Source organism: Notechis scutatus, chromosome 1 (assembly GCF_049901735.1).
Source record: "Notechis scutatus isolate UNSWTSFEM ecotype Mainland chromosome 1, rNotScu1.2, whole genome shotgun sequence".
Classification (NCBI taxonomy): domain Eukaryota; kingdom Metazoa; phylum Chordata; class Lepidosauria; order Squamata; family Elapidae; genus Notechis; species Notechis scutatus.
Window position 1 is genome coordinate 340,061,326 of NC_142009.1, and position 20,354 is coordinate 340,081,679.

At 41.6% G+C, this 20,354-nt stretch overlaps 1 protein-coding gene across 1 annotated transcript; it reads right to left on the bottom strand.

The window, feature by feature from the left end:
• Positions 1-14,979: 14,979 nt before the first annotated feature.
• LOC148133622 (vomeronasal type-2 receptor 26-like) lies at positions 14,980-19,245 on the bottom strand. The gene is made up of 3 exons (XM_087967477.1): positions 19,214-19,245; positions 16,743-17,034; positions 14,980-15,750 (listed from the first exon to the last, which is right to left on the bottom strand). Exons 1-3 carry the CDS (start codon positions 19,243-19,245, stop codon positions 14,980-14,982), a joined length of 1,095 nt encoding a protein of 364 aa, XP_087823603.1.
• Between the last annotated feature and the right edge of the window lie 1,109 nt (positions 19,246-20,354).

Genomic DNA, 20,354 nt, shown 5'->3' on the forward strand with positions numbered 1-20,354 from the left:
CCCAGTGGTGAGAATGCAACATTACAGACTGACTCTGCCCACTGCCAGGAGTTGGATTCTGACCGACTCAAGATTGACTCAGCCTTCCATCCTTCTGAGATGGGTAAAAGGAGGACTTAGATTGTTGGGGGCAAGAGGCTGACTCTGTAAACTGCATAGAGGGCTGCAAAGCACTATGAAACAGTATATAAGTCTAAGTGCTATAAGGAAATCTAATACAAAAAATATTATTGGTCTTTTTGATTTTCTTCTGCTAAAATGTACAACATCTGAAGATTTAAATTCTTAGCATTCAGTTCAATTCCCAAGAGGCTCTACTGTCTTCCATCTCTCAAACTTGATTTTCCTATCCCAACTTGACTCATTCATTCCCCATCTCTTCTCTAGCTGCTTCTCTGATATCAGCAATGCCTTATTTCTCCTGGAGCAGTTTTGTGTGAATGTAAGAAGAACGATGTTTGTTGAGGTTTACTTCCCTTGGACTTTCTTTCCAATCCCTTTTGCATAGAGGAGGGAAGAGGATGCTCTTGGATTGCCTTTCTCTATCTTTTTCCCATGCACTCACTTTAAAACATCTTGTAAGCTCTCCCCACTTGCTTCTGGGCCCCAGATGAAACCCTCAACCAGGGTTAGAAGGTTTGGGGAAAACTAGTTGGTTGCAGAACCGATGACACGAGATCATGCCACTTCTCCAACTCTTGGTGGGAATTACACAACAGAGAAATGACAGAGGTCTCAAATCTGCTGATGTTAGAAATACGGTGCCATTGGATTTCAGTTCCATACCATTGAAAGTGGGGATTTAAGTCTTGAGAGATCCATCTGGTTTGGCACAAAGGCACCAGCAAGCCCATCCTGTCTAAACACAAGCTGAAGGGTATGCAAGTTCGCAGGAAATGATCTGGGTGAAATTCAGGGAAGTTCTGGAAAGCTGAGTGATTAAACTGGTTTAAGTCAGGAAGCTAACCCTGGTTGAAAATGTGGCGGTGTGAGCAGAAACAGGTGCATCTCACTGTGTCCAGGTGTGCTTGCTGCCCTGAGAGCTGCATTGGCTACTAGCGACCTTCCAGGTGCAATTAAAAGTGCTGGTTGTCACCTACAGAGTCCTTCATAGGTTCAACCAGTTCAGTGTCTGCTGCTCTATTTGGCCCAGCCACTTGCCCGGACTCTTGGCTGTCATTTACTTCTGGCTTTTTCAACCTCAGCTGTTTTGCGTGGCACAGCTGAGGTTGCGTGGCACAGCTAAGGTTGAAAAAAGCAGGAAAGAAGAGGATTTTCAAATGCTGCACACTCGCGCACAGCACTTTTCAGCTGCCCAGGTGGCACACATGCACACAAAATGCACTCTCACCAGGGGTGGGATTCTACCTGCTGGAGAACCAGCAAATTGCACCACTGGCTGGCCCTGCCCCGCCCTGCCCACTCACTCCTTATCTGGCATGCGCACAATCAAACTTGCCTGCTAAGTTGCTATTTTTCCTTCACCACTCGACTATCAGCTGTTCTGCTGTGCCAGGAGATTTAGATTACCTAGAATGCAGGAAATCGTTGGATTTCTTGCTTTCTAGCTAATCTAAAAGCAGAGCTGAACCTTCCTTAGAACTGAAGCTTCTATTTTTCAGTGCAGACTCAGCTGGCAGATGGCAGAAGCACAGATCTCTAAGTGAATATGTGATTCTGTGAGCAACTCAATCTGCCTAATTTAGGGTAAAAGTTACTCTTTTTTATAAAAAAAATTCAATATTTACACTGAAGGCAATTTTCTCAAAGAACAATTTGGATATTTTACATGCAAACCATGTTTTTCTAAACAGATGGTCGCCAAATTTCTGATTCAGTGACCTGTTTTCCAGTAAGGAGGAAGTTTTGAATCCCCAGAAGAGAATGAGTCTTTTGCTGAATTTATTTGACCTTCCAGCTCACCTTTCTTGACCAGACAATTGCATAAGAAAGTTTAAAAGAGATGAGAAGCTATACAGAAAATTGAAAATGGTAATAAGATATGGAATGATATATAAAATGAATATGAATTTGAACTTGTGTCTGTACGAAGAGTTGTAACCCGGAACTAAGCAACTTTCAGAAAAGATGTTTTTTATGTTTCTATGTTTTGTGTTTTTGTGTGTTTATGCTTGATTGAGTTAATAAAACCTTGGAGGAATGTTAGAAGAGGATAATTGAGAATAAAAGATAGAAGAGAATAAAATAAGTCAGAGGAAAATATAAGTATAATGAATAAAAACTTATAAAATAGATAAATATAGAAAAGAAATATAATTGAATAAAAGTAAAGGGAGAAATAATGAGAAACTTGAAAGGATATGTATGTGTTTATAAGGAAATGTGTCAATGGTGTATAAAATAATGTTTTATTTGTTTTGTTAAAATTTACAAATAACTTTCAGAAAAGAGGTTTTATGTTCTTATGTTTTATGTTTTGTTTGTCTTTAAAAACTAATAAAATTTGTTTAAAAAAAACTTTTTAAAAAAACTTCATAGTTGTTTCTACTGAATGGTTTCCTTCATCTTGGAAGATCTACACTGAAAGTGTGCTCTACCTGTCTGATTAGAAATAGTCCCTTCTGGACAAGGGGCACATTGGTAGCAGCAAACGTCCTTGCCTTCTGGAACTCTCTTCCTCTCTCCTGCCTGGCACCTCTTGATGCCATACCTGGCAAAGGGCACCTTCTAGAAGAGAAAAGAGAAATGCTATAGGTGGCCTAAGCAATTAATATGTTTCATGTGTTCATTTGTACATGTTTGTTTCCATTGTCAACATGTTTACAAAGGGTCTATTGGAACCCAGGAAATGCTATAGGGGGATTAAAGCCAGTGACACTCCACACCACCGATAGATTCTAGAGATTGGAACTGGGACTTGGCACATAAAAGAAGACTTGGGAATTGAACTACAGCTTTCCTAAAACAGTCAAGGGAATCTAATTAAATGGGAATCGTCTATGGAAACAGGTGTTGGCTGCTCTAAATGCATCCTGGATTTCAAGCAGAACGTCAAATATTTTACATGCAAACCATGTTTTTCTAAACAGATGTTCGCCAAATTTCTGATTCAGTGACCTGTTTTCCAGTAAGGAGGAAGTTTTGAATCCCCAGAAGAGAATGAGTCTTTTGCTGAATTTATTTGACCTTCCAGCTCACCTTTCTTGACCAGACAATTGCATTGGAGTTGATGGTGAAATCCTGGCCTGGGGGAGCCCCAGGATCTATTTGTCCGACTTTCACAGGGACAAACGATAAATTGGGGAGGAAAACCCAGTTGAGAAGATCATAACCAGCAGATCCCAGTCTATTTTCTGAGAAGGAGATTTCATCACCAGCACTGTTGTTGAACTGGACATTCCTCAAATAGGGAAGAAGCTGAAAGAAAAGAGATCTTCAGAAATTGGAGTCATTGGCTGAAAGCCCCAAATGAGACATAATGGCTGCTATCATTCTGGGCTGGTCACCGTCTTAGGAGATTTTCCTGAATATGGACAACTGGAGTACAGAAGGGAAAGGGGGACAATGACATGATTAAAACTTTTGAATAGATGAAGGGTATGAATAGGGTTCTAGAAGGCATTATTTTCGATCTTAAGCAAGAATGAGGAGCATGGGGGACATGCCCTCAAAGTGACAGGAGGGATGTTCAGAAATAATGTTAGAAAGCATTCCTTCACAGAAAAAGTAGAGAAAGCTTGGAACCAACTCCCAGTGTAGGTTGTGGGTCAATCATCAGTATCTGAGTTTAAACATGCTTGAGATAAACACATATCCATCATCCAACAACAAAATAAAATGAAATAAAAATAATTTGTAAAGAATAATAAAAAATAAATTAAAGAGAAATAAAAAAGATAAACTCAAAGGGCAGACTTGATGGACCATTAGGTTTTTTTCTGCTGTCCATTTTCTATATTTCTGTCAGGGTTCCAAGTAACACACCCACAGCAAACAAAACTTTGAGGCAATTTCCTCAAAGAACAAATTTTTTGGATATATCATATTGGCACAGGCTGGTGAAAACCGACTCTGACTATTCCTGAAGTTTCCACCTAATTAAAAGTAAATGTTTTTCACTTTACCAAAACAATTAGTCACATGGTCCAATCATGTTACTGTCCAGTTGCTGGGTAAATCCTGTCCCCTCGTTCCGAGCACCTGCAGGAATGTCCTTGGTTCCCAAGAGAAAGTATTTTGTTTTGGTTACAACACCCCAATTATCTCCATTCTCCCCTCCCTGTCACTCTCCTTTGGTGTGTCAGCATAAAAGTCTCAAAATGGCCTCAGACAGGCCAGCTTCAGAGTTGACAGTTTCTTTGTTTCTAATTAAGAATGTCAAAAAACGTTTCTTTAATTCTCTCTTAATCTTTCATCTCTTACTTCTTGTCCTGCCCTAAAGTGCTTTGGATTAGAAGTCAACCCCTTCTTCTCTGTGACAGCCCCTCAGATGTTGGAAGACAGCCATCATGTCACCTCTAATCTTACTTATCAGGTACCTAGTTTTTACAACTTACAAAACCATGAAAACCAAACTCTACCACGAGGAAGCACTGAGGGGCACAAGGGATGGGTGTAAGAGTGGAAGGACATTGAGGTGGAGAATTAAAAGAAGGAGGGGTATTTGGTGGAGTGAGCAAGGGGGCTCTGAAGCTGCCATGGCTGAGCAAAGTGGAGCTGAGCCTTTCAGCCTTATGATCCTTCATAAGATGTAGACCAGTTATAGAAATCTGGCCACAAGAAATTCTTTCCTCCCAAGGAATGTGTGATGGAGAAGCAACTCAGTCAAATGGAAAATTGCATGGTTATAACACAAGAATCAAGGCTGGAAGGGAGAGGACACTATAGGGTGAAGTGTTGGGTAAAGGGGAGTTAAACCCTGGAAAATGGACCAGAGTTCCCAATCCTTAAAAGTGAAGGCTGGCAAGGAAAGGTGGTTATGCTGCCTTTCTGGGTAGAAAAAAATAGAACCTAGAATGAAAGAGCAACTGGTAACTCATTTAGAAATTGTTAGAAAAATGCAGGACCCAAACAAATAATCAAGGCTCACTACTTAATTTGTCGTTAAGATGCATCTTGGAGGAGTTTTCTCCAGAAATAATGGGAGGGACGCCTGCAGAAAAAAGGATGAACTTATTATATTTATGCATTTCAGAAAGGAGGAGAAAATGATATTTTAATTCATACACATGTATCAATCTAAGTAAGCATGGACTTCCAGTTTGAGCTTCTTCGGCAATGAACTGAAATCCGTGATCGTGCGCGGTTTCGATCCGTGCTCGCCACCGGAGCCCCCGAGCCGGCTGAATTTGGGGCTAAGCCATCCCGTAGAGGTGGTGAAGAGGGGGGAGACCACCAGCAGGGTCAAGGAGAGCCGCATCTCTCCTCCTCAGCTGGCCATTACTCCCTTTCCCAAAGGCGGTTGCAGCGGTGGTCAGAAATGGCCACCTCAAAGAAGAACTCGACCGGAAAAGAATGTGCAGGAGGGAGATAAGAAGAGAAAGTTTTGGTTGACCGAGTTAAACTGAAAAAGCAACAACGTAAGGTACCCTGGAATTTGAACTATAAAAAATAACATTGTTCCCAAAGAAGACTTTGAGGCAGCGAAGGAGAGAGGGAAGGGAAAGGATTTGGCTTTTTTTTTTCTTCCCTTCCTTATACTGACAGCTTAGAGATTTAAGTAGGAAATTGACAAAAATCCACTTTGACATCAATAGACATTTAAGCTGAAAATAAAATGTCAAAGGGATAATAAAGACTTTTGGATACTCAAAAACCTTTCAAAGCAGGAAAGGAGAGAAAAGGAAAGAATAAAAGGGCAGGATCTGGAAAAATGGAGGAGACTGCCTGGAACTAAAAGGAACTTATAGTGAAACCTTAACAAGATTCCTAAAAGATACATTCTAACTGAAACTTTGTAACAAAATAATAGAACCCCAGGAAGAGAAAGTTGTTTTCTGAGGTTTTTGCGGGTATTTGTATGTGGATCTTTGGTTAATCGGGAGAAAAACCCGAATAACCAAAGATCCTCTGGAGCTGACTATGGGTCTGAGAGGTATGCCTTCTTTGTGTATTTTTGGGAGGCCGTATAGTTTGGGGCATCTGGAAGATTTCTCTCTGGGTATGATCGTGTGTTGGATCTCTTTGCATACCTCTCAGACCCATAGTCAGCTCCAGAGGAGCACCACTACAAAACCTAGCTAAACACCTAGCAAAAGAGCTACAGCCCCATGTTGAAACAGCAGCTTCTCATGTAAAAAACTCATACCACTTCTTGGAAATGATCAAAGATCTACACGTGGAACAAGAAGATCTGCTTGTAAGTTTTGACGTGGTTTCACTATTCACTCAAGTCCCGATAAAAGAGACCCTTGAAATCATCAAAAATAAATACCAACCAGCTAAACACCTCATGGAACTAACAGAACACTGCTTAACCAACACATATTTCATATACAAAGGACAAAGATACAAACAAATAGAAGGAGCTCCCATGGGATCACCACTGTCACCTGTCATTGCAAACCTGTTCATGGAAGAATTCTAATCCAGAGCCCTGGCCAATGCCATCCTCAAACCCAAACTATGGTTAAGATACATCGATGACACATTTGTGATTTGGCCCCATGGAAAAGAAAACCTAAACAATTTCCTAACACACCTAAACAGCGCACACCCCAAAATCAAGTTCACCATGGAAACAGAAACAAACAAACAACTACCATTCCTAGATGTACTAATCTACAAAAAAACAGATGGCACACTAGGACACACCATATACCAGAAGAAAACACACACCAACCGCTACCTCAACGCCCAATCCCACCACCACCCAGCACAGATAAACTCCGTGGCTAAAACACTAATTACTAGAACCAAATGCCTGGCAGACAAGACACACATTAAGACTGAACTATGCACCCTGACTAAAATATTGACAGCCAACGGCTTCCACAAAAGCAAAATCACCAACTTGATCCACAAAAACACACTGAGACATAATAGAGACCCAGAAGATGAACAGACCCATGGAACAGCTGTCCTGCCCTACATAAGAAGCACTACAGACAAAATTAGTAAGATACTATACAGACACCACATCAAGACTGCCTTCAAAACAGACAGAAAAATAGCAGCCATCCTCAGAAACCCCAAAGAAAAAATTGACCTGGAAAACCAAGGCATATACGAAGTCCCCTGTGCATCATGCCCAGCCACATACATTGGACAGACCAATAGAAGAATAAGCACCCGCCTGGATGAACACAAAAATGCAGTCAAAAAGCTGGAACACACTTCCTCACTAGTCCAACACATGGAAGCCACAGGTCATAGCATCAACTTCAATGGCACCAAAACCCTAGCCACTATAGAAAACCCTAGCCACAGAATCATCAGAGAAGCCATAGAGATTGAAAAAAGAACAGAAAGCATGAATAGAAGAGATGATTCCACCAGGCTGTCAATCATTTGGAAGCCTGCACTCACAAACAAAAAAATCTCCACACCACAAGCCAGGCAAACACCTGGGCACAAACAGATCCCCCCTGATACCTCCAGCTCAAACACATCCCAACCAGGCACCCAGATGAAACCCAGCTTCCTAACTAATGATAGCCGTCCATTTACCCGAAGCCAAGCTGCACTAAAGGCCTCCAATAAAGTAACACAATGCTGCCAGCCAATCAAGATACAAAAAGAGCCAAAAACAGACAGAAGATATTAGAGACACCAATCAAGCAGAACACAGCAAACCCCGAGACCAATAAACACAGACCAAGACTCCCAACCAATCAGGATGAAGAAAAAACCATTCTGGCACAGCAATAGGCTGCCCCAAATTTAAATCTGAAACCACTGTAAAAGTCTGACTCACAGACGGACACAATACAGAAGCCTGATGATGGCAGATGAGATTCTGCTGAAACGTTGCTATAACTTTAAAAGCACCACTACTATGACGTGGGAAAATACCCGAACAAAGCTGAAGGCCATACATGTAAGTACCCGCGAAAACTTAAGAATATATATATACCCGAACCAAGCCGAACACCATACATACATATATATATGTATGTATGTATGTATGTATGTATGTATGTATGTATGTATGTATGTATGTATGTATGTTTTCTGAGGTTCTCGCGGGTATTTGTATGTGGATCTTTGGTTATTCGGGTTTTCTCCCGCGTAAGATTGGAAGTATCTAGGCAACGTTTCGATGAAGTCTCATTCATCATCTTCAGGCTTCTGTCTTCAGCTCTGTGCTTCTCAGAGTGATGTGAGCTTGCAGCTGCTTCTTCCTTTTAACTGCTAGTGGGGGTGTGACTTGATTGGGTGGGGGCTTGGCTGTGTTCTGACTGGGTGGGGGTGTGTTCTCATTGGTTGGGGTTTGGCTGTGTTCTGATTGGTTGGGGGTTGGCCATGTTCTGATTGGCTGGAGGTGTGTTCTGTTCAGGTGGGGGCTTGGTTGAGCTCAGGTTGGTCTTAGTTACTGGGGGATTTGAGCTGGTGAGCTGTGATCTTGCTGTTTGGCTTTGAGTTCGTGGTCGTGCTGCATCTTCATGGTGGGGGTCAGTTCGCTTCATGTATGGCTCAGAGGGGTTTGAAGTGGGTAGTGATGCAGCTGCAGTGCGGCTTCTGGTCTGTGGTCGTGTCTCATCTTCTGTGTGGGTGTGAGTCTGCTTTTTACGTGGAAGTGTGGTGGTGGCGTCTTGTGTGGCCCTCGTGGGTGTGGGTCTGGTGTCATTCATCATGTTAGGTACTCGTCTGTTCATGAGGGCGGGTTTCCAAATGGCTGGTAAGCGGGAGGTGTCATCTCTTTTATTCATGCTGTATGGGCGTTTTTCTATCTCTATGGCTTTTCTGATTATTCTGTTGTTGAAGTGTTTGGTTTTGGCGATAGTTCTGGTATTTTTAAAGTCAATCTCATGTCCTGTGGCTTTGAGGTGTTGGACCAGGGAAGAGGTCGGTTCTTCTTTTTTGATTGAGTTCTTATGTTCTTCAATGCGTGCACTTATTCTTCTGTTAGTTTGTCCAATGTATGTGGTGGGGCAGGCGGTGCAAGGGATTTCGTATACTCCTTGGTTTTCTAACTCGATTTTGTCTTTAGGGTTTCTTAGGATGGTGGATATTTTTCTGTTTGTGCAGAATGCTGTTTTTAATGTTGTGTTTTTGGAGGATCTTGCTGATTTTGTCTGTAGTGCCTTTTATATATGGGAGGAGGGCTTTGCCGTTCTCTTGTTCTCTGTCTTGGATTTTGGTTGGGGTTTCTTTTTGGATTAGGTGGGTAATCTTCTTTCTTTGGAATCCATTGGCTGTGAGTACGTTGGTGAGAGTATTTAGTTCGGTTTTTAGGTGTTGTTCATCAGCTAAGCATTTTGTTCTGGAGATGAGTGTCTCAGCTACGGAATTGATCTGTGCTGGGTGGTGGTGTGAGAGTGCATGTAGACAGCGGTTTGTATGTGTTTTCTTCTGGTAGATGGTGTGTCCTAGGGAGCCATTGGGTTTTTTGTATACCAAGACATCTAGGAAGGGAAGTTGATTGTTAGCTTCTGTTTCCATGGTGAATTGTATTTTGGGGTGTAGGCTGTTGAGGTGTGTGAGGAAGTTGTTCAGTTTTTCTTTCCCGTGTGGCCAGATTATGAAGGTGTCATCTACGTATCTGAGCCAGAGTTTGGGTTTGTGGTCATATTTTTCTAGAGCTTGTGTTTCAAAGTGTTCCATGTAGAGGTTTGCGATGACAGGTGAGAGGGGTGATCCCATGGGTGCTCCTTCTATTTGTTTGTATTTTTGTCCGTTGTAGGTGAAGTATGTATTGGATAGACAGTGGTTGGTCAGATCTAGGATGTGCTGGGGAGGGTTGTATTTGTTTTGGATGGCTGTCAAGGCTTCTTTTATTGGCACTTGGGTGAAGAGGGATATGACATCGAAGCTCACTAGTAGGTCGCTGGGTTGTAAGTTTTGTTTCTTTATGATCTCGGTGAACTGGAATGAGTTTCTTACATGTGAGTTAATGGATTCTGCATAGGGCTGTAGTTGTTTGGCGAGAAATTTGGCTAGGTTTTGTAGAGGTGAGCCTATGGAGCTGACTATTGGTCTAAGTGGAGTTCCTTCTTTGTGTATCTTGGGGGGACCATAAAGCTTAGGGCATCTGGATGATTTCTCTCTGGGTATGATTCTTTGCTGGATTTCTTCACTGATGGGGGAGGCTTTTATTTTGGATCTGGTGGTTTTTTCTAGGTAGGTGGTCGGGTCTGTCTTTAGAGGTTTGTATGTGGGGTCTAGGAGTAGGTTGGTTAACTTGGTTTGGTAGTCAGATGTGTTCATAACCACTGTCGCGTTGCCCTTGTCTGCTGGTAGAATTATTATGCTGGTATCTTCTTTCAGGTTACGTAGTGCAGTTTGTTCTTCTTTGGATAAGTTGCTTTTGGGTGGTTTGCTAGTGCAGAGGATGTTGGTGATTTCGAGTCTGATTCTATTAGCATCATCAGGGTTGGTTTTGGTCAGGCTGGTTTCAACTCCGCATATGATGGTTTCTGTGGGGATGTGTTTGGGAGCGACAGCAAAGTTGAATCATTTTGAAAGGACCTTGGTTTCGGCTTCGGTGAGGATCTTGTCTGAGATGTTGTGCACTGTTTGTTTCATGTGTGGCTGTGAGGGGGGAGGAGTTGGTTTCTGGCGTTGTTGTAGTTTTCTGAGTTTGTTGGTGTGTGTGTCTGTCTTGAGGGTGGTCTGTGTTTCGGCTCTCCAGACAGCGAGTTGTTTGGATTTGTCCCAAAGTAAGGGGTGAATCTTGTTGCTGAGTCTGAGGTGAAGTGTGAGGAGATCTTTGTTGATTTGGTCTAGGAGAAATCTTTTTGTGTGAAGTTCATTTCTAATTAGGGCCAATTCTGTTCTTTTTAGGATGCGTTTGGTGGCTGCTGTGTTGGTGTGGAATTTCAATTGGAAGCTTGTGGGAATTAAATTTTGATCTTGGCAGTTGCATAGGAATGCGAGGTCACATAAAATGGAAGCTCTTTGGACTTCAAGTTTTTCATAAGTCCTGGTCAGATGGTGGGTTTCCTCCCGTAGAGGTGCAATATTTGTTTTCTGAGGTTCTCATGCGAGTATTTGTATGTGGATCTTTGGTTATTCGGGTTTCTCCCGCGTAAGATTGGAAGTATCTGGCAGCGTTTGATGAAGTCTCATTCATCATCTTCAGGCTTCTGTCTTCAGCTCTGTGCTGAATCACTCTGAGAAGCACAGAGCTGAAGACAGAAGCCTGAAGATGATGAATGAGACTTCATCGAAACGTTGCCTAGATACTTCCAATCTTACGCGGGGAAAACCCGAATAACCATATATATATATATATATATATATATATATATATATATATATATATATATATGGATCTTTGGTTATTGGGTTCTCTCGCGTAAGATTCAAAGTATCTAGCAGCGTTTGGTGAGGTCCCACTCGCCATCTTCAGGCTGGTGCTTTCGGCTTAGTGCCAGTGCAAGCAGTGCACTGCTTGCACTGGCACTAAGCCGAAAGCACCAGCCTGAAGATGGCGAGTGGGACTCGCCAAACGCTGCCTAGATACTTTGAATCTTACGCGGGAGAGAACCTCGATAAACCAAAGATCCATAAATCTTTTGGATCCTTTTGAAGCTTGGCTCGAGGCTCATGATTTAATTAGGGGGCAATCTCTGGAACCATGACACTGGTTTTATGCAGATTTGATGCAAGGATATCATGTCATAAAGATATTTAACTCAAGAAATTGACATGGGGAGCTTCCTCTCTAAATATCTGTGGCCTGAATAAGATCTGTCTTGACTTGAACTGTCCTGACCCAACCTAGTTCCAAGAGAGCAAACACAAGACAAAGGCAGCAGCACAACCTTTTATTGGTTCAGCTAAGAATTCTATTTCTTCACAGATAAAAGGCTGCTTCCAACTAATCAGCTCTGACAAGAAAGAGCCTTGCCAAATTTTTGCAAGGCTGCCAAAAAACAACAGATAAGAAATAGTTTTCAGTACAACAGTCTTAAAATACCAACTGTAATGTCCACAAGGCTGAGTTTCAAAACGTCTTTGCTTCCTGGTTTTTCCTGTTTGCGAGGCTTCGGCGGCGGCAGGGTTCCGCGATCCAGCGCGATCCCTGCCGGGCTCATCGACTAGGTTCCCCCGATCCACTTGGATTTGGGGGATATAGCTGCCCTGTAGGGGCTGCTGAAGACAGGGGGATCTGGAAAGGGGGTAGGGGGTGTCGCAGACCCCCTCCCCAGCCAGCTAAACCCCCTTTTCCTTAGGCGGAGGAGCGGCGGTCAGCAATGGCCGCCTCAAAGAAACCTGCAGACGGATAAGAATGTGCAGGAGGGAGAGAATCGGAGAATCGTGAGAGTTGCCTATGGTCCGGGATAAAGTTGCTAAGCAAGGAACCTCCGGGGATCGGAGAACTGTTAGAGAAGTTGCTACATTGTTTCCAGAGAGAGTTACAAGCCGTGGATAGAACTCTTAAAGGGAAAGTTTTTTTCTTTCTTTTCACTCTCCTTCCTAACGTGACAGCTGTGGAACAGTAAGAGAAATCTGAAAATCCAGGTAATTAAACACTGAAGAGATAAGGATTTCTGAATGATTTTTTTCTTTCTTAAAAAGAAAAACTTTTTTAAAAAATTCTTTTTTTATGCTGTGAGTGGGAAGGGAGAGTGAAAGCTGGACTATAATTTGGAAATGAGGAGTATGCCTGGAATTTTAAGGAGATATAAATATTAACAAGGCTTCTGAAGATATATATTAAATGCAACTTTGTGATTCAATTTTAACCCCAGAAAGAGAAATTGAGGAAGGAGAAGGTGCCTAAAGAAATGATCTACTTGGACTGCTTGGTGATTTGATTACTTTTGAAAATTATCTTTGATTAAAAACATCTGGGTGGTTGTTTGGGAAAACTTTTTCTCTTCACAATGACATCATTTGTGGATGATTTGGAACTTTTACGTCAAAAAATTCAAGAGGAAAAGCGAGAAGGGAAGGATGTTTTTGATACTCTGTGTCAGTATTTAGAAATGGCGGTTTATGCTTACATGGAAGGGATTGAATACCAAGAAGATTTGGAGGAAGAAGAAGCCATCTTGGAGGAACAAGTAACTTTGGCTGGGCAAAGAAAGGAGAAGGAGAAACAGGAAAAAGAGACTTTAAGATCTGTAAAAGCAATCCAAAAAAAGAAAAATAAGATGAAAAGGAGGTATTATGTTAGAAAACTGCAGAGGGGAGGAAGCTGGAGAGGAAGAGAGGTGGAGAGACGAAGGGGTAATGAGGATAGAGAGAGGAACAAGCAAGGGAGAAAAGGGATGAGAGGCCTCAGTAGTAGAGAGCAAGATGTAAAGAAACAAATCTTTTTTAGAGACAATGGGTAATCTTATTGATGAAGGGATTCTAAAGGTACACAAGATTGTTTTTTATATTTGTACTTAGAAATAACTTTTAGAAGGTTGGAAATAAAGTGTAATTTAAAATGTGGTAAAATATTTAATATAACTTAGTGAAATTGGTGTTAAGGAAAGGGGAACATTTTATGAAATAAAGATTGGAGATATGATGTGGGGGTGGAATAACTGTGGAAAATATAACTATTATTAAAAAGATATGATATTAAATTGAATGGATAAAATGGTTAAGGTATAAAAGAATGTTGGGGAGAGGAGGAGAAGGAGGATTACCTTAATGAAATAATGATTCAAAATATGTGATGTGGGGGAGAATAATTGGAAAGTAGGTCCTCCCACAAAAGTATGTTAATTAATTGAAAAGCAATGTGCTAAGTTTTTTTATGTTATAAAAAGAATATGAATATTAATGAATAGATTAGTTCTGGTAGTGATAATATTGTATAATTTTTGAATGTACCAAGCAGGATCCCAATGTAAGTTAGGTGTTTTATATTAAATATTATAAATGTAGAGGAAAGAGGTAAAGGCGTTATATTCCAATTAGTGGACAGGAGAAGTTTTTTTATTTTATTTTAAGGAAGAAAGCAAATGGATAGCTGGAAATAAACAGACAAAGAATAATAAATATTATGATTTGAACTGAGATGAGATGAATAAAATAAAATTAAGAGATTTTAAGAGAGAAAAGAAACTATATATAAAAGTGAAGATGGTAATAAGATATGAATGATATATAAAATGAATATGAATTTGAAGTTGTGTCTGTATAAAGAGTTTTGACCCAGGATTGAGCAACCTTCAGAAAAGATGATTTTTTATTTTCTTTATGTTATGTCTTATGTTATATGTATTTGTGTTTGTTTTTAAAATTAATAAAACTTGTTTAAAAAAAGAAAAAACGTCTTTGCTTCCTACAAAGAATGTTCCCTGCACATCTGCCTTTTATCTTCTTGAAGGAGGGGCCATTACCTTGCAGCCTTACTCCCGAGTCACCTGTGCTATTGTAGCTGCTTTTTCCTGCGAGCAACCCTGCGTTCACGCATGCACTTGGCACAGGCTCCTCGGGAACCTCCTCATTGCTGCTGCCAGCCCCCACAATCTCTGAAGGCAGCAGTCCACTCCCTAATGGTCCTGGCCCCTCATCTGAGTCCTCGCTCTCCTCAGCCATCTGCACCTGCTGTCGGATAACCACAACATCAACTCAGAAGGCAGAAACAGTCCATTGACTTCATTTTTGAGGGCAAGGTATAGTTTTGCCAAAGTCAAAGGAAGTACAGTAAGGCAAAGCCAAGTTTGAGGATCCCGTGTCAATTCCCTCGTAAACATCCCCTGTTTCCCAGGCCTGTCCTCCCATTGGCCCCTCATGCCCAATCATAATCAAAAGAGAAGTTTTTGGCAGTTCTTGGAATGCAGCTGCACTTTTCTCTCTGGCTGGTTGTCCTTCAGATGTTTTCTCCAGCTGGCCCAAAGTACATCAGAGGTGCTCCATTCCCCTTCCCAAAAAGCTTCCCTCTACTCCAGCATCTATGGCAGGCTGGCCCTAAAGTAAGACAAAAGAAGAAGTGAGGTGGTAGATCTGAAACCCAGAGATTACCTGCCAGGACTGGACATTTGAGATCCTCTCTCCAAGTCTCAGTATGGATGGTCGCCCTTTGGATCCATGCATTGCATGTAATGCATGTGCCAGAGCATAAATGGCATTGTAGATATTGTAGTTTTCTCCAGTCATGCTTGTTTCAAACCAGTAGGATGGTAGATTCTGTACATTCTCCTTTCCTGTACATGGTTTTTCCCCCTTTGGAGGGGTCTTTCCAGGCTTGTGGATGTTGCAGTCAAAGACCTGTTCCCACCATCGTGGGAGAAAGACATCTTCTTGTGGGTTCAAAGGATCTAAAGACAGGAGAAAATGGCTGAATTCTGAGACATCCCCAGTGTGGTGCCTAAAACTCAAAGCCCCATGGAAGGGCTTTATATTTTTCAATAGATATTGAGATTTCAGCACTAGAAGTTTCCAATTGGATGTAAGGATCCAAACTTTCAGAAATGATGCTTTTCTAAGTATGCCATAAACATACACAACCGCCTGTACATTTGAAAAAGTATGGGAATCTCCAAACAGAATAATCACTTCCCCTTTAGACCAAGTGTTGAAAATATGGTTTACTTTTGAATATGAAGCAGTATGAAAATCAAGTGTTATCATTTCAGTGAAGGCCAGGCAGATCTCCTTCTCCTTGAGCATTGGCACCAGAGATGAGGTGAAAAGTTCTCCATCATCATTTTCAGGGGCCACCAGCCCAACCCAGTTCCACTGGAAATACAGGAGCAGCTGGACTAAACCCACATACTGAGCAAATTCCTTGGGATTTATCCGGAAGAAGGAATGATAAACTCTTCTGTCTCCCTGAGTGAACTCAAAGCCAACACCAAGCTGGAGAAAATGAAAATCCTCTTTTAGAGACAAAGTGTTGACTTGCAAAGCTTCCCCGACCTGCTCCCGAGTTTCCATAGGTCAGGGGATGGGCCTCGCAGCTGCACCAAGGAATTCACACCTCAGTCAAAACAGGACACAGCCTTGCCAGCCAAAGTCAAGGCCATCTCCATGGAGACCCACAATGGCTGGAGGGAGTGACTTATATGACCTGCAAAATTGCTTCGTTGGATAATGTGACTGGTAACTCACTTTGGGGGGGAGTGGAAAGAGGGTCAGAGCCAAGGTGCTGATTGAGTGAAGTGAGAGCTGGTTTCCCATAGGTAGAGCCAACATGGCGCTCCTAATAAACCACTGGATTTTTCTTTCTAAATGGCTTGAGACTGCTAATTTTATTATGGAATTGGTCAGAACCCTGACACAATGTACACTTTAATGGTGACTTTAAGGGCCCCCATTGTGTGATTTCTTGCCCCACCAGTCAGATTTACTTATTGTGAGTGGAAAGCTTCATCTTCCTCCCTTCTAAGGAAGAGACATCGGTTACCTATTTTGCCTGGCTGTGATAGATCATAAGTCAAAGGAACAAAACTTCCACGCAGAGAATAAACTCCACTGAAAGGTACAGAAAGATGATAAACTTCTATGAATGTCAGGAAGTAATTCCTCTTTCAGAATTATATCAATATTGCTTTGTGGTTATATAAAAATGTATCTTCACATAAAAAATACAGAAATCAACTCAACTATAGGATGGATGGTCAAAATCAAATAATTCTGATGTGTGTCCGCTCGTAACACCTTTGCTTTCATCCTTAGCTTCTGTGTGTGTTTCTGTTCTTTGTGTGTTCCATATTGTATCCAGTGCTTACCTGTGGGATCTTGAAGATGCTGAAGATGGAAGCCATCAGCCTTGAGGATTTGGGGTCATCACATCCAATGACAGAGAGTAGAGGGTCCTTCATGTAACATTTATAACCTGGAACCATTCGGCCTCGTGTGGAGAGCAGGGAGAGGCTGATCCAAGAAATCCACCACTCCTTTTGGTAATTGTTTTGGATGTGGAAGCCAAGGGTGATATTGGGGAGGAGAAACAGATCCTTGTTGACTTCTTTAACTGCAAACATTAAGGCCAGGAACTGTTGGAAGTTTTTTGGTATAGGCCTATAGTGAGAAAAAACAGAGGGGGACCTTGCAAGGAAATCCTGCCTGCAGGTGGACTTTGCCTTGTCATATTTTTGGGGTTAGTTTTCAACAGCAAGTCCCAAGTTTCATTATTAGGATTAGTGAGAGAGGAGAAAGGCCCTATCTCCATATCATGGACAATTTTATACGATTCTACCCTCCCTTCCTTCTTCATATGTCCATGAAGATTTTCAATCATCCAGGTCATAGTTGCATCAAAAGTGACTTTTATTTTGGAAAGTCAGCTGGACTGATTTTTGAGAAAAAAACAAAATGTTTCATCTTGGACGTTTCATCAATTGTATTGGATGTATGCGTACGGAGATGGAAAGACAGCTACTGACAGTTGAGATTAGTTGGTGGGAAGGAGAATGGAAAGGTTGTGTTTTCTTTGAAGTCAACTGGTTTCAATGCTCTCTGGGTGCCATGGTGGGTATTTGGGGGTTTACTTGTGAGCTCAGGGTCACCTGAGTCAGAAGTGTGGAATTTTCTTGGAACAGCCAAATGGACTGCATCACAAATTGGGGGATAGACATTGTCTTATCCCTCCCCCTCTGTTGAGGATGGGTTGCTCAGTTCTAACATAGATGGCCTCTTTGACCCCTCTTTCAAACCAATGGTCCTCTCTATCCAAAAGGTAGACCTTGCTGTCCTCAAAAGAGTGACCCTTATCTTTCAAATGCAGATGGGCCACTGAATCTGGTCCTGATGGCTTAGATCTCCTATGTTGTGCCATGTGCTGTTGAAGTGGCTGTTTTGTTTCCCCAATGAACAGATCTGCACATGGCTCACTGCATTGTGTTGCATATACCATGTTGCTCATTTTATTTTTTTATCCTTAAGTTTCTGCCTTAATGTATTCTTGGTTGTTACTCTCTCCCTTGTCTATAGCAGAGGAGGTCATGCTGGGTCATTTTTTGGATTTGATGAAGGCCCAGCTAGGATAGCCACAAGTTCTGGGGGATTCCTTGATGTGTTTTAGTTCTTTTTCTTTTCCTTCTTTACTAGTAGGCAAACTTTCAGCCTGGTTGATCACTCCCAATTTGTGATACATCTTGTTTTTTCCTCAAAAAAAAATTCATCCCAGTTGCCTTTTCAAAATAAAACCTCCCTTCTTCAGTTTGCTTCCATGACTGGAATCCTCCCCAATTGCTTCTCTTCCACCCTAATCAATTTGAGTCTCTTTTGGAGCAGCTTCTTCAGGTCTGGTCACCATTGCTGACCCAAAGACTCCAGTGGGGGTCACAGCACAGATGGAGTGAAGGCCATTATTCATGAGAAATGTTGATTCTCAAACTCAGGGATTTTGGCAGTACCCTACATTGGAAAAGGACTGAGTTTTCTGGGGGGTTTTAGACCATGATTTTATGTCCAAATAAACATAAGTGAACATCTTTAGTAGGCCAGCAAAGTCTCCAAGGTGTTTTCCCTCTCCACTTTCATATGGTGTATAATCATCCAGAGGAAGACTTCTGCAAAGACTGGGAATTCTAGCCTATTTCATGAATTTGGCTATTTATTGAGGAAAGGACAGAAATCTGATCTATACAAAGTTGTATACAAGGATCTTTGCAAACATCACTAGAAAAGTATTTCTAAAAGGAGTTTCTCAATCCAAAAGAAAGAAAACAATCATCTATATTTTTCCATTCAGGTGAATCTTAAAAGAATCCATAATTAAGAAGTGATGGTTCATTTATAAAATAGTGGGGTATGCTGGAGGCGATATGAGCTGCCAGGGGTAAATTCCCACCAATAACCAGATCACCAGACATGTAATATTTCCATTGATCGTTAGCAGTCATTGGAGGCAGGAGGCAGAAGAGCAGAAGCAGCAGCAGGAGAGGCAGCCCAATCATTCTTGTCACCTTCCCTGCTAGATCAGAAGTCAAGGTTTGTGGGAAGCAGAATTGCAGGGAGCACTTGAAACCTCTGCAAGTTTGTACAATTATGGCTGCCTTGCCAGCTGGATGGCCTCAAGGCAAATTTATCTGAAGTCCTTTTGCATTAACACATTTGTATTTTATCTCTTTATTTGTTCCTATCTGGCCTATTCTGATAGTAGACTATGTGCTGTTTCTTATTATTTATTTTAATAATGAAGTCACAAGACTAATCAACCATAAACAAGCATTGTATCAATCATGCCTTCTCTTACCTGTGTTTTGGCTTTGACACTGTCGTGTCCATCGCAGGGAAGGAGACTCGGGAGCCAGTGACTTAGTTCAGCTCTTTATTAAGTCCCGAGATCGGCTCGGGCTACAGAAGAAAAGCGGCGGCTGTTAGGTATAACATTGATACCAAATATGGTTTGGGTGAATAAATATATAAAACTTAGATATCATGGTTTAAGTGCTTATCACTTTAAGCACAATGCAGCAGGCAATTAGCCGATTAAGGGTGCGGTTAGAAGTTACAATATAAGGAAGCATTAGAAGCTGGAAAGCTTACTGTCTGGCTCTAACTGTGTGCTACTGTTACTGTGTGCTGCTGCGACTAACTATGATTACTGACTGTGAGTTACTGTGACTGAACTGTTATTGTTTGCTACTGTTTGCTGAATATCCAGCGTTTGTTTCTCTGGAGAGTGAAACCGGAGGAGGACAAGATATCTTTATCGGCTGATAAAGATATTGCAAGGACTCTTAACTTGGACTATACTAGTGAGTCTTACTGGATGGAAATACTGTGAATGACTTAATGGACTGAATGACAATGCTTAAACTCTAACTGGATTAAAAACTATTTAAACTACAAACAGTGTTTGTGTTCAGTGTGTGTATACTCTGGGGCCCTTCCGCTCTCCTTTGGTTGCCTGGCTTGACTACTGCTGCAATACTCTGCTAGGGGTTAATTCCAAAACCCTAACATTGGTTATGGGCCCAGCAGCATAGTCTAACTAACCAGGATATAGCAGAGAGAGTTGGTGTGAGTTGCACATTACTGTAAAAACAAACTGTTTTAATTAGTTTAAAATAGTCAAAATATCTGAAGAGTAATGGCACAAGTAAATTTGTCACAACTGTCCATGATATCCAGGCTGGATGGAACAAACTATGTTTCATGGTCAATGAAATGTAGTTTACTTCTACGCAGAGAAGGTTTGTGGGACATTATAGCAAACCCACCAGATGTGAGTAGATGGTATCCTGCTAATGATGATGATAACGAAAAGTTACAAGACTTTAAACTGAAGAATGAGCAGGCTTTATGCATCATAGGACTGACTCTATGTGATCAGCAGCTTGTCCATATTCGTGGAGAAGAAAATGCTGCAAACTGCTGGGAGAACCTCAGGA

Bases quoted from the DNA above. Each gene is read 5' to 3' on its own strand.
- LOC148133622 (XM_087967477.1), bottom strand. From the start codon at position 19,245: ATGGACACGACAGTGTCAAAGCCAAAACACAG. The intron at 17,035-19,213 runs GTAAGAGAAGGC...TTCTCACTATAG, and splicing joins GTGTCAAAGCCAAAACACAG to GCCTATACCAAAAAACTTCC. The intron at 15,751-16,742 runs GTAAGCACTGGA...CTGTATTTCCAG, and splicing joins GCATCTTCAAGATCCCACAG to TGGAACTGGGTTGGGCTGGT.